General features: G+C 38.5%; 1 protein-coding gene across 6 annotated transcripts in view; it reads right to left on the bottom strand.

Moving 5' to 3' along the window:
- Positions 1-530: 530 nt before the first annotated feature.
- Positions 531-15107, bottom strand: part of LOC148880174 (AAA-type ATPase family protein) — a 41596-nt gene continuing 27019 nt past the window's right edge. For 2 of the 6 annotated variants that reach the window (XM_088961993.1, XM_088961994.1), the window contains 4 exons: positions 9222-9312; positions 4783-4818; positions 4599-4696; positions 531-992 (listed from right to left, as the gene is read on the bottom strand). In XM_088961993.1, coding sequence (XP_088818119.1) covers positions 876-992; positions 4599-4696; positions 4783-4818; positions 9222-9312 — 342 coding nt within the window. In that variant the 3' untranslated portion in view covers positions 531-875. Of the gene's footprint in view, positions 993-1255; positions 1378-3178; positions 3272-4598; positions 4697-4782; positions 4819-9221; positions 9313-9560; positions 9652-15107 lie in introns of all 6 variants that reach the window. The other 4 variants (XR_016104487.1, XR_016104486.1, XR_016104485.1 and 1 more) reach the window with 4 other exon arrangements.

Here is a 15107-nt window from a genome sequence, read left to right as displayed (position 1 = left end):
AGATGATAGATCATGGATGTTTGTTTCCGGCCACACTGGATTAAGTTTAAACTTTATAGTTGTCCAGAGTTCCTGTCGGTCATCAATCTTATTTGCCCTTCAGATAGCTCCGGTGATCCAAACAATGAGCAGCATAAGTCAAAGAAATTCCAAAGAAAAATGAAACAAGAAGTTTTCTGTATGTAGGATTTGATATTTGACTTGATGACTTGATTCAAGCAAGGTTCAAAATATCGATCGGTATTGTAGTTTTTGGGTTTTTTTAATCTTTTTTAATCTGATTCAAATGGACCAGTTTAAGGCCAGTCTACCCCTTGAACTACTTGCACCCTATAAGTTGTATCGAAAAGGCCCCAATACGATATATGTATCGGCCGATTCAAGGTCAAGGTGACCGACGAATCATCTCTTTCGGATTTCCCTCCTTTCAACTTTTTTGATAAAAAATTCAAAATGGAACCAAGCTAATTTCCACGCGACTTGACTTTCTTAACGTGGAATATAATGGATGGAATTTGAGGATGCTTGAGTTTTGACGGACATAGACAGCTTAGAATTGCATTTTATTACCCAAAAGATACAAAAAATGTAATATCGTGAGGCAATTGCAGTACATACAGCATTTACATAATGCAACTGAATCAGAACCCTCCTTTTCATTTTCTTCTTTTTTTTTTTTTTAAGAAAAACCCCCTTCGAAAACAAGTCGAACTTCCACAGCAACGAACAATTGTAGTTGAACTTGCTCAACTTGCATTCTTCTCGGGTCGATTAGGATCTCATCTAATGAGTAATAATGTGTTACTGTATATCCATCAACAGGTTGCAATTTCGGATTTTCATGTTAATCTAAGTTTCTACGTAATCTTCAGCATTTAATTAGAGCCAAACTCCTTGTTCCACCGTTCAAGTTCCTCCCACTTGTTTTTCTGTAGGCTAGGTCTGATGACAGTCGTTGCTTTCTTGAAATCCCCATATTTCAATGAGCGCACCTGTAAAAAGTCAGAAAACATATTAGCAAATACTATAAAATAAACACAGTACGCACGAATAACTTTATTTATATATAGGAAAACATAAATGAATTAAAACCATATAGGCATTGGAATTGCAAGCAAAGGTTCCTTGAAAGGTTGAAAATGAATATCTCCCTGGAAAAAGCCATGCTAGTGAGTACTCTAGTAAAAAGGCAGCCCGGTGCATGTAGCTCTCGCTAATGCGGGGTCTGGGGAGGGACTGATGTACACAGCCTTACCCCTGCACATACAGTGAGGCTGTTTCCAAGATTTGAACCCTGGTCACCTAGGTCGCAATGGAGCAATCCAACTGTTGCACCGAGGCCCACCATCGCTAGTGAGTACTCACTCTAGTATCAACCTTAAAAAAGAATAAGAATTTTATTATTGAGTTAAATCCTAAAACAAGTAGCAGAATTTAGAATGACAGAAGGCTGATATGTATGCAAATACCTTAAAATACAGTCACAAACAAGAACTAATTGCATGAGAATGGGGGAAATACACTAGTTGGAGAAACTTAAGGTTATCTGGTGCAGGTGAAGAGAGGGTGAGAAAGTAAAGAGATGACAGACAATCAAGGCAAGGAGTTCTCAAACTCAAGTAACAATTCTCTAGAAAACTACTTTGCTAACTACCCACCCACCTCACAAGCTTACACCATAATTACCTCCTCATCAAACTCAAGCCTTGAAAATTGCAACGGCTTAAGAAATTACTAGTCCTTGAATTCTCTTGCACCACTTCATTTACTTGAAAGACAATAAACCCCATTACATTAATTAAAATGATCCAATTCCATTGTATTGCTGTGAAGAATTTCATAGATTTAAATACAACCAATGATCATCATGATGAAGGTACTGAGTAAATATGAGAAATGTACCCAGGGAGGGGGTATGTGTGAGACACATGCTGGTGTATAACACAAATACAGAGAACAAAAACTGAAACATAGCAAAATGCATAACTATAAATATGGTACTATGTTTTATCATGTTCTGCAAACAGATGAACATATTCCAAACAGATGAATGTTGCAGAGAAGCCTGGTCCAAATAAAGTTATTTGCACAAGGTTTAACTTGTCTAGCTGTTCAGTTGTGCTATATATCATTTCTGCAATAATCTCCGACATTTCCATGGTTTTAGGCTCTTGTGCAAATGCCATTATTTGCTTCAGCTATCTTGATTACAAACTGGTCATTTGATCTGGCATGCACCTGACTACTAAAAATAAGCAGAAACCACCTCAGCTACCACCTGTGTTGGTTATTTATTAAAACTAATAATCAAATTGCAATATAAGCTATGCTTGAGTAACCACATCAACACAACACATGAAAACTTAATCCTGTCTTTATGGGGTTAGCCATACAAATTCTGTTTCACCATCCTACTATATTGAAGGCCATACACCCAAACAAATCTTGAGCCCCTAGAATTATTTCTTAGTACCTCAACCTTGTGCTTTTGGTTTTCTTCTAGCTCCACTAGAACCATCAATTTGCAGTCTTGCATTGGTACAGTAGGTGGCCTTCCATATACATGCCTAGATCATCTTGTTTTATCATCTATTGCAGCTAGTCCTAAAAGGGCAGCCCAGTGCACAAGGCTTCAGCCAATTCGGGGTCTGGGGAGAACCTCACCCAACCATCTCACTATCCTCATCTCTTCTACTCATTTTATTAATGTATTGGACACTCTGCTCCATACAAAATCTCTAGTCTCATAGGCGATTAGGCATCCTATAAAATTTACCTTTTACTCAAGCATTTCCCACACACACAACACTCTAGATGCACCTATCCACTTACATAATCATATTATTACTCAGTACACCAAACTCAAACAAACCTTCCTTTTTTATCTTTCCTTGTCAAAACCCCTTCGTTTTTTGATAACAGAATCCCTCGTATTTTATCCTCCTTTTCTTTTCCTTCCTGTATTGGTTAACTGTTTAGCAGATATTGGAACTATACAATTACTTTTTTTTTTCTTTGTAATCATTTGGTTGGTTAATTCTTTGAAATGATCTCCGCTTTAGAATCTGGTCAATTAATGAAGGCAACAACAGTCAATGGTATTAACATCTCAGCTAAGAGTTGCAGTGATAACTTGACATTGAAATATAGAAGAATTTTCTTAATGTAATCCCAATACCTTACACTAGAGTCTACACACATGGAGTAAGAATGATCAGGAGTGAAAGATGCAAGAACTTTTCCATGTTTGAACCACCAAATTTGTTTGCATCTTCAAAAACCACAGATGAATAAGTCAAGAACATTGTGGAATGTAGGTTTTGTCAAATAATTTCATATCTTTGTGATCTGAGAATATAATGACTATCCATAATAAAGATATGGGTTTATATGAATACTGAAATCATTCAGTATAATTACTAACTCCATTTAAATAATTTGGTGGTGATTGGGGGGGAGAGAGGGACTAGAAAGAATGCTCAATATGGACAATGCCATCGTTATTCATGACTAATAAGGCTTCAGGCACGTTCAATGTTTTGAACTGTTTTGCTATAGTCCAGGGACTTCTGGTATTGGAGGTGTGCTTAGAGGTAAGGATGGCAATGTTTTAGCTTTATATTCAGGCCCTACTGGTTTGGGGACTCCATTAGGGCAGAGTTGATGCCAGTTTTGCAAAGATTGAGACTGGGGAAATCCCTACATTACAACAATCTATTAGGAAGGGGACCCCAAGCTAGTAGTGGGGTCCCGATGTAATGCCCAGTTTGAAGACGTTCCTTGTTACAACCATTTTGCAATGCCCAGTTTGACCAATGTAGGAAAAGGAAGACTTGATCTATGCTCTTTGATTCTAGATATATATAGAGAAGTTATGATTCTTCCCATGATTCCAATAGAATATTTTATTTCCTTTAAAATCAACACAGGGATGACCATTGATTGGGCTTCCAGGTGGGGGGAGAAAGAGAGAAGGGGAGGTTTGGGTCAAGTAAGGAAGCCCCATGGATGATCCTAATTCTGCCAGGTGCTGTTTTGCCCAAATTTTCCCCACGAATTAAGGGTGCAGAGAAGAATAGAAATCCCTTTCAGCATGGAAGGTAAATTACCATGTGGAAGATTCTTGGGATTTCTAGACTTTCTCACCAAACAACCTACCTTAACAATTATCGGGAAAAAAACCCCTACCTAGCTTATCTGTTCTACTCACCGCCCCCCCCGGAGAGAAGGGGAGGTTTGGGTCAAGTAAGGAAGCCCCATGGATGATCCTAATTCTGCCAGGTGCTGTTTTGCCCAAATTTTCCCCACGAATTAAGGGTGCAGAGAAGAATAGAAATCCCTTTCAGCATGGAAGGTAAATTACCATGTGGAAGATTCTTGGGATTTCTAGACTTTCTCACCAAACAACCTACCTTAACAATTATCGGGAAAAAAACCCCTACCTAGCTTATCTGTTCTACTCACCGCCCCCCCCCCACCCCCCCCCCCCCAAAAAAAAAAAATCCCCTTAGAATTGACCTTCATCACCATCCATTCTTCCTGCTTGCCTTTTTAGGCTTTTATTAACCAGAATAGTTAACTGCAGTTCCAAGTCCTACCTGATTTGGCTTGACAGTGAGAATGTTTGGACCAAGTTCCCTGATGGGCATCATTGCAGCTTCTTCACACAAGGCTTGTAGGTCACTTCCAGAATATCCTGTGCATTTAAAAGGCCATTAATAGGGTCCTGAATTTGAGAAGATGTAGATATTTAAAAAACATTTAACCGAGAAAGCATGTTACCTTCTGTCTCTTTCACAAGTCTCTCCAAATCTCCACCTGTTAAAAAAATAGAAATAAAAACCATTATGGTCAGAGATTATACTAGAGTATTTACTGTTTCCACTTCCACAGCATGAAATAATTATTAGTGTCATCTACAAAAGATAAAAATACAGGGTTTTTCTTCAGTAGAAGGCTAAATATAGGGTTTCTCCATGATCGTTCTTGTTGATGTAACTCTAAAATCTGGATTGGACATACTGAATTATAGAATAAGGCAATTATACAGTTACTTATCAAAAAAGGGCAAATTAATACAGTCTGATACCAAATAATTCCACCTTCCTGACATCATTACTTCAGATTATTTTCTCAACTCTTGATGCTGTTTCATCCAAAAAAAAAACTCTGATACCAAATAATTCCACCTTCCTAACATACCACTACTTCAGATTATTTTCTCAACTCTTGATGCTGTTTTATCCAGAAAAATCTAATATGGTATATCCTAGCACATCTTATTGCACCTGTTAGAAAAAGTGATCTGTTACATTTGAAGGGGTTAGAAGAAATGATTTAAGCATCCATAATTTAACAATGGATATGACACTGAACAGAATGGACTAGTGAAATTTTTGAAACAGGAACGTAGCCGACCCGGTTGGGACAAGGCTTAGATGATGACGATCATGATGATCCTAGCACACCTTATTAACACCTTGTCAAAGCTCCACTATCTTGACATGATAAATTGGGTCCCCCCCCCCAACCCCACTTTGCAAAAATTTCCCTTGGATTCCTCCAAGGACCATGCATCAGAGGAATTGGGATCTGCTCCTCACAGACACATCTGGCCCTGTATTGGGAACATCTCCCATGAATAATAACATACAAGGGAGGTGTTCCCGATGTGTGACTGGTACATGCTGTGAGGAGCACTCTGTGAAGAGCATATCCGGACTCAGCATCAGAGATGATTCATCAAATGTAGAACAGAAAATATGAATTTATGGCTATATCCCTGTGTACCAACTTTACTAACCAAGTGACAAAATCATCAAAGCAATTTGAATAAGAATGGGCTAAATCCTTTTATATCAGATTCAGAGAATTTCCTTTTATTCCACGAAAAAGCTATTGGACAGAGGACCAAATGGAACATGATCACCGTGTACTGCACTTTTTTCCCTCATAAACAATACCCTTTGATTTTTTTCCCTTTTTGGTTCTAAAAAGGGCCATCACCCACTGTTGGCCTTGACTATCCAGGGTCTTGAGAGGTGTGAACTAGATATGGACCTAACCTTAAGCATTTTTTTTTTCACAAAGTGGCTATTCTCAGACTTAAACCACAGTCTCATGCTTGCCAGCCTGAGGTTTTATGTTTTATCATCACCAAGCAATGGCTCCATTTTTATCTAAAATCAGGTGAGTAAATTGGGTAAAAGCCATATGTAAAGACCTTAAAGTAATATATCCATCTTGACTGCCACCATATAAGCAGTCTGGCAGAGTCACACAGAAAGGGGCTTTAAAATATATATATAAATGTGTCTGCCAAGCTGCTTTTCCTACAAAGCAAATAACTCAAACTACTCCAACAGATACCAGGATTTCATCCCTTTCTAAGAGAAGTAAACCAGTAATCCTGCAATTCTCAGGTAGATGGCTGATAAAATTGCTTGAAAGAACTATCATTCATTTTACCAATAAAAAATCTATAACTCATTTCATCCTTGTTGTTACTCATGACAAAGTGGTCCAATTCAATCGACCCAAGCAAATGTAAATTCATCAATTTTATTCTCAACCAACAATGTTGGAATTTTACAGTTGCAGCTACTAAATGAAATCATAGAACCCAAGTTCCGTGAAGAACTACTTGACCTAAGAAAGGAATCATGTATTTGTAACAAAGAAATGAACAAGAATTAGAACATTTTGTAACTAATTAATCAGTTCTATAAGATAGAACCAGAACTTTTTGTACCAAATATTAATCAGGATAATTGGGTCCGAACCAATTATACTTGACATCTATAATTACCTATAATAATGACAACTCAGAACTTCATTTTTAGTAATATAAACTAAATAAAAATAACATTACAATACTAAACTGTTTATATGTTGAAAAAAAGTGTTTTTTTTTTATAGTTGAAGAATTAATTTCATCAATCAAGCATACATAATAGAACTTTACAGCTTCCCTTGGAGAGGCACAAGGTGCAGCCTCTCCTAATCAATACAAAGGATCATAAAAACAGATTACATAGCTGCCCAAATTAACCCATCCCTGGAGGACCCTTGTTTAGCAAGAGAGTCATCCAAAGTATTTGCCAACCTGACCACCCATTGAATTCTAAGAGTTATATGTCTTGTCAGGTATTTAACTTTTTTTATGAGGTCCCTATAATTTAAAAAAAAAAAGTGTTTTTAACCAAAGTTATCTTATATACTTTATATGAATATAACAAAAATTACATGAAATCCAACTAATCTTTGTATATTATTAACTATATAATTAGTTTGGGTCTTAATTGGCTCAGAACAATATTTTAAAATGTGGAGGCGTGACACGAGGCATTTCACTACCTAGAGGCATGAGGTGTAGTTCGAAACGTAAGAGGCGTAAGCCTCCCGAACAAGGTGTAAGCCTCCTTAAGAGGAGGGGGATGAGGAGGAAAGAGGAGGAAGAAGAGGAAGGGGGATCTCATTTAAGATTATTTTTAATAAAATTCTTTTATATTAAGAATAATGAAGATGCATAGCACTAGTTGAAAGGGAGGGCCTTGTCAAAGGGGGCCCGGGAGCTTTGCCCCCGCCCACTTTCCTTCCCCTTATCTTTTCTTCCCTTCCCTTTTCTTTTTTCTTTCTCTTTTTTTCTTCTCTTTCTCTTTCTTTCCCTTCCCTTTCTCTTCTTTTCCTTTCCTTTCTTTTTTTTTTTTTTTTTCTATCTTTTTATATGAAATGAATGTGCATGAGGCGTATGCCTCAGAGGTATCAGTGCCTGTTGGGTAGACCCAACCCATTGACAGTTCTAACAAGAATAATAGGCAAGCCCAATTCGATCAGAAAAGACAAACCAAAGAGCGGCAGCAACCATTTTTTTCTATTCTGTTTTAGGATTTCTTTTTTATAACCAATGTTCAGAGAACTAGACTGGATATAGAACTAGAAAGGGGAGAGGTTCACATGTCAGAGGTTCAGCTGCGGTCAAACCAGAAGATCGAATCATGATGACATGGAATATACATATATATACCACAAGACACATAAATACTATAAATAATATATTATACAAATAAAGTTTAACTTGAATGTGGCGGATAGATGGCCAGTTCTTTAATTTTTAAAGTAATTGACCAAGGATCAAAAGGTCATGGGCTTCAATCTTGCCATTTGCATTTTGAAAGTTCCACACATTTGACACCTGGGCAGTTTTAGGAAACCAGGACCGTTTCACCAGTTTTCTGGTTAAATTGGCCGGCTAGCTGGTTTTGAGCAGTTTTCTAATTTCTACCTATTCAGGTTTGTAGTGTATGATCAAACCAGATATAGGCCCATTCACGATTCAATTGGTCTGATTGGCCGGTCCAGTCCAGTTTCCTAAACGCAATTTAAAAGACCAATGAGAGGATGAACTCAACAAAGGAAGCCATAAAGGATAAAGATAAAATTTGGTTAAGACTCCACAGCTATTAGAGCTTCTTGTAGATTGATTGCCCTCAACCTTTGTCAATTATTGTGTTGAAGAGAAAAGAAAGGGGATAAAAGGTGGACTGAGAAAGATAAAGAGACTAGTTGATAGAGAGGGGGACAAATGGCAGATGGTGGATTAGCATGCACCATATACTAGGGGGGGGGGCATTTTTTGTCTTGCAAAAAAATGGTCAAGGATGGTGAAGTGAGTCGGGACAAATTTTGACATTTAGGAATTATTAATGGGTCATGTATGCCACTTTGTCTTGGAATTATATAGAGACTAGATGCAAGGGAGGTATACAACACATTAAACATTTTGTCAAAGTCCCTGGAGCTATTGAAAAATCAATGGTAGTTTTAGGTATTTCAGTAAAGTGGGGGAAGTTGAAGGTGCCAGCTAGCTTGCTGGTAAGGTCTCTTGCATCGTTGTTGCAAAGACTGCGTGAACATTGTAGAAGAAGAACTTAAGTTAGATACCCACATGCTTACAAAGAGACGAACCAACTGGCAAGGAGTATAAATGTATATGATATGCCTTTAGGCGTCATCTATTCTTATAAGCGGGTGAGTTTTAGAAAACACCCAACAAACAAATCCCTAAAGTTAGAAATTGAATAATGGTGTCAACTTACGGAAGGCATCATGTCCATCTTCATGTTCTGAATTTGGAAAAGGATTTATTTATCTACTATGCTTCACTGTATTTGAATTTTACTAGAAAAGTAGACATTAGTCATGGATGAAAGCACTCTTACCAGGTAAGGAAAATGCTTGACCCTTGAGTTTATGCTTGAGAAGAAGCCTCCTAACACTCTCATCAGGGAGAGGTACATATATTCTCTTCACCTGGTTGAATATTTACAGAAATTATGTGTTAATTGCAAATACAAGTCATATTGGGAGTGACAATTTACCCATAAAAGTACTTAAAAATTACAGATAATAAATTAATAACAATAACATTTTGGTGTGTGTGTGTGTGTATCACTTTTCTTCTCAATTAACATTCCTTTTAATTTTGAACTTGATTTGAAATTTTGGATTAGCAAATAAGAGGTAGTCATGGATTTTACTATAATATTATTTTTCCTTACTTTTTGTCTTTTTAAATAATTTTATTGGCCAGAACTTCCATCATTGGAGATTGATACAGCCTTGATGAGTCCTGGAGTACGCCCCCTCTGCCTGGTCAAATTCAGAGCATTATACTAGTTAATACTTAATATGATTCATTAGAAAAAAGAGTTGCATCTAGTAACTAAATTTCAGTGGCATAAAGGGTTTCTCTATGCTTAGCAGGGGATCCAAGACTGGAAGGAGCCTAACTGTAAGAGAGCATTTTGCTCTGGTGAACAGAGTGAGAAGTCGAAAGGACAGGGAGAGACAGAGGAAGACAATGGGGGAATTCCTGGTAATTTTAGGAAAAATTAAAGAGAATATTTTGAGGGGCCATAATGAAGGTGGTGGATGGCAGAATCTGAAAAATCAAAAACTGGATGGGACCCAGTTGAAGATGGTTAAAATAAACCAAAATAAAGGATCAGTTAATTCAGAAGTAAAGTCTATAAGGAGATAGGGGAGGCGAGACACACCAATGGCTTTAAGGAAAAAATGTTGGTGGAATTTTGCTGATAAAAAAAAAATGTTGGTGGAATATGAAAATCCAATTTGAAGGCTAGACCCATTGGAGATTTAGGTGAGACCCAGGCCTTGAATGTCAAGTGTATTGATAAGGGGAAGGCCAATCAGATTAGGAAGATTGAGAAGGTACACAAGAAAATGTTTGGGTCTTATTATGCCAAGATTTAAAAGAAGCGGGGTTTCAGGAAGGAGTGGCTTGACTGAGAAAAAGGGGGAAAGGTGGGTTTGGATGATTGCCGAGTTTGATAAAAATGGAAATAAGAGGATAGTTGGTCAAACAGGGGTGGAGAATGTTAGGCACCAGTCTTCTTCTTCAGATGGAGGTACGGACTTTTGCTCTCAGGCTGAAGGAAATACAGGGTGGTTTGTGTTTTGCATGAACCTGAGGTTGTGGATGCGGCATTTCAAGAATCCAGGCACAGTTTGGAATCAGCAGAACTGGTGGTATCTAAAGAAATCACCTCAGTCAAGCACGAGTAATTGATAGAAGGGGATGAGGAAGTTTGGGAGGGAGGTGCTGAAGTCACTGAAGAAATTGAGGACGGAGAAAGGCTGGGAAAAATAGGGGAGACAGTCTCTGACAGCAAAGTTGGTGACTTCTGTTTTGAGGAGGTGTAGGTTGGAAGATTGGGTGTTGATTTGGGTCGAAGGGGCAAGATTGAATAGAAGGAGTCACTTAATGAAGAGATTTGCAAGAAACCGTGCGGCATAAAGAATCCCAATGTAGTGCATGTAATGAAAACCTTCTCAAGGCTGAAGCTTGGTCTAGTGGGGGTAGGACCTACTAAAAACTACAAATGGGTCTACAGGAGAAGAGGCAAGAGAGGCTTTATGACTCCTAGAGCCGATTCTAGGGGGGTGACTAAGAAGGTAAAACCTTTGGACTCCCACCTGGGGAAGGAGATTCAAGACTGTAACGAAATTATAGGCTGTAAATATGTAGTATTAGCCCAATTAGGAATAGCTTGATTATAGGAATTATTCTTTCTTTGATTTTCTTCCTATTTTAGTATCTACAAGGCTGTATGATTTTCTTCCTTTTTTGTATCTGCAAGGCTGTATGATTTTCTTCCTTTTTTGTATCTGCAAGGCTGTATGACTTTCTTCCTTTTTAGTATCTACAAGGTTGTATATATATGTACTACTTTCTCAATAGAAAGACATCAATTTCTTCTAATTCTTGTTCTATCACATGGTATCAGAGCTGGAGACACCAATTTCAGTCTGAAACTAATTTCTGATTTTCTTCCCTCTGCTGCCCAAGTGAGCAGCTTGGAATTCTTTACGTTGCCCAAGTGAGCAGCAGCTGCGATCTCTAGGTCACCCATTCCGAGTGACATCTGCATCTCACCACCCCTACCAGTGGAAGCGGAATCCCAGATCGGCCTACCCACCTTCGCCCATCTCTTCTTCACTTCGATCGGGAGAGAGCTTTCAAGTCTGCAACAGGTCGGAGAGTAGCACAGCAGCCTCGGTGTTACTCCTGTGGTGTTTGTTTGCCCATCAGGAAAGTCTTTCTTCTTTGTTCTTTTTATACAGTTGATATTTCGGTGCTGCCAGTTGTGGTTTCTTGCTGTTTGGGTGTTGCATCTGCTGCCGATTTTGTTTTATTAGCTTTGCTAGTTGTTAAAAATTTATTTTCTTGTGTTTATGATGGCGGTTGAACAAAAGAACTTGGCTATGCCTAGTGTTATCCCCATTCTGTCTAAGATCACTAAACAAAAACTAAACGAAACTAATTATTTAGACTGGAGTAAGACTGTTCGTTTGTATTTACGGAGTATCTCTAAGGACAACCATTTGACTAAGGACCCTCCTACTGATGAGACACGCACTGAATGGCTAAGGATTGACGCTCAATTGTTTTTGAAAATCCTCAATTCTATTGAGAATGAGTACATCGGTCATGTCTCTCAAGTTTGTAAAAGAACTAATGGAATATTTGGCTTTTTTGTTCTCTGGTAAAGAAAATATTTCCCGTATTTTTTATGTTTGCAAGACATTTTATCAGGCTGAACAACAGGATCAGTCTCTTCAGACCTATTTCATGAATTTCAAGCGCACTTATGAAGTCAATTTGATGGTGCTAAGTCACTGATTTTGTCTAATCCTGAGATTACCTCTTTAAAAGTGGTCTTTACTAGGGTCCTTCGTACAGATACCGGTTCCCATACCTCACCTGTACAACAACCTAGTGCACTTGTCAGTCAGAATAGTGGATCAACTGGCTGGTCTCGTTCTCAGAATAATAGCAAAGGTGGCAGTAATAGTGGTTGGAATGCTGGAACTCAGGCCACAGGGGGAGTAGTTTGCTACTATTGTCATGAACCAGGACACACTAAAAGGACTTGCCAGAAATTGCTAAAGAAAAACCAGAAGTCTTCTGGGTCTCAATCAGCTCATGTTGTAATTACGAGTCATGCTCCTCATCCATCGTCAAATCAGACCATTACAATTTCTGCAGATGTGTATGCGAAATTTACCCAGTATCAAGAGGCATTAAAGAACTCCTCTCAGTTAGGTAAAACCAATACATGTCTTCTTTCTTCTTCCTCTCAGTGGGTCATTGATTCTGGTGCAACAGATCATATGGCAAGTAATCCTAGTCTATTTTCCACTTTCCAATCACACTTTTCCTTCTTCAGTCACCTTAGCAGATGGTTCTATTCCTTCTGTCCTTGGTTCTAGCACTATCAATCCCACACCAACACTTTCTTTGTCATCTGTATTGAGTTTACCAAAATTTTCTTTTAATTTGGTATCTGTTAGCAAACTCACTCGTACTCTTAACTGTTGTATCTCATTCTTTCCTGATCATTGTCTGTTTCAGGATCTTATGACGAAGAGGATTATTGGTAAAGGACGAGAATCAAGAGGTTTGTACATTTTGGATACCCAGGAACCTCAGACCATTGCCTGTTCCAGTACTTTATCTCCTTTTGAAGCTCATTGTCACTTGGGGCATCCATCTTTACCTTTGTTAAAGAAGTTATCTCCTCAGTTTCATGATGCATCTTCTTTAGATTGTGAGTCTTGTCAGTTTGCAAAACATCATCGTCTATCGTCTATTTCTCGAGTTAATAAAAGGTCTAGTCATGCTTTTGAGTTAGTACATTCAGATGTTTGGGGACCTTGTCCTATTATGTCTAAGACTGGATTTCGATATTTTGTTACCTTTGTGGATGATTTTTCTTGTATGACTTGGCTTTATTTAATGAAATCTCGTTCTGAGTTGCTTTCACATTTTAAAACCTTTTGTGCTGAAATAAAAACCCAGTTTGATGTGTCTATACAAACATTACGAAGTGATAATGCCAAACAATATTTCTCTGATTCCTTCCAAACTTACATGACTCAGAATGGAATTCTCCATCAATCATCTTGTGTTGATACTCCATCTCAAAATGGAGTGGCTAAGAGAAAAAATAGACATCTTCTTGAAACTGCCAGGGCTCTTTTATTTCAAACACATGTTCCTAAATAGTTTTGGGCTGATGTTGTTTCTACAGCGTGTTTTTTGATTAATCGCATGCCATGATCAGATCCCTTATAAGATTCGGTTTCCTAATAAATCTGTGTTTCCTGTTGAACCTCGTATCTTTGGATGTTCTTGTTTTGCTCGTGATGTTCGTCCACAGGTTTCCAAATTGGACCCCAAGTCATTAAAATGTGTCTTCCTGGGATACTCTCGTCTCCAAAAAGGGTACAGGTGTTTTTCTACTCTCTTGAACAGGTACCTTGTGTCTGCTGATGTTACATTCCATGAACATCTTCCTTTCTTTACTGCCCCATCTACACCTGTGTGTCCACAAGAGGATGATGATCTACTAGTGTATCATGTCACCGGTCCAGACGCTAATGTTGTTCCAATACCCCCACCACCACCTTCTCAACCAAAACTACCTATTACTCAAGTCTATTCTCGACGACCTAATCCTCCTGTGACAAGTCCGGCACCGGTCTCTTCTTCGTCATCAGATCCAATGCCCAGTGATATTGATCTACCTATTGCTCTTCGGAAAGGTAAATGTCAGTGTACTTATCCAATTTCCTCTTATGTTACCTATGATCGTTTGTCCTGTACTTGTTCGTTTGTTGCCTCTCTTGATTCTGTAGGGATTCCCAAAACTGTTCACTAGGCTTTATCCCATCCTGGGTGACATGATGCCATGCTTGAGGAAATGAATGCCTTGACTGAGAATGGTACTTGGGATCTGGTCGATTTACTTGCTGGGAAGAAAGCGGTTGGATGCAAGTGGGTCTTTGCAATCAAATTTAATTCTGATGGATCAGTGGCTCGCCTAAAGGCTCGCCTGGTGGCCAAAGGCTATGCACAGACATATGGAGTGGACTATTCTAATACTTTCTTCCCTGCGGCAAAATTGATTTCAGATCGATTATTTATTTCTCTGGCAGCTACATATGATTGGCCACTTTACCAGCTTGATATTAAAAATGCTTTCCTGCATGGAGTTCTTCAGGAGGAGGTTTATATGGAGCAACCACCTAGGTTTGTTGCTCAAGGGGAGTCTGGGAAAGTTTGTCGTCTTCGAAAATCGCTGTATGGACTAAAATAGAGTCCTCGAGCTTGGTTTGGAAAATTCAATCAGGCAATAGAGAGGTTTGGGATGAGGAAGTGCAAATCTGACCATACTGCTTTCTATAAACAGTCCACATTTGGCATCATTCTACTTGTTGTATACGTAGACGATATTACCACTGGGAGTGACACGAAGAGAATCTCATCCTTGAAATCCTTCTTGCAAAGCCAGTTCAATACTAAAGATTTGGGGCACCTAAAATACTTCTTGGGGATTGAGGTGGCAAGGAGTAAAAGAGGCATTTTCCTGTCTCAGAGGAAGTATGTTTTGGACCTGTTAACAGAAATTGGGAAACTGGAAGTCAAACCATGCAGTACTCCAATGCTTCCTAACCAGCAACTCACAAAGGATGGAGATGCTTTTGATGATCCTGAACGATATAGAAGATTAGTTGGAAAG

Source organism: Nelumbo lutea, chromosome 1, assembly GCF_056320005.1.
Source record: "Nelumbo lutea isolate HS-2025 chromosome 1, American lotus-T2T, whole genome shotgun sequence".
Classification (NCBI taxonomy): Eukaryota; Viridiplantae; Streptophyta; class Magnoliopsida; order Proteales; family Nelumbonaceae; genus Nelumbo; species Nelumbo lutea.
The sequence above is the reverse complement of the archived record's forward strand: the minus strand, read 5'-3'. Positions and strand labels throughout refer to the sequence as shown.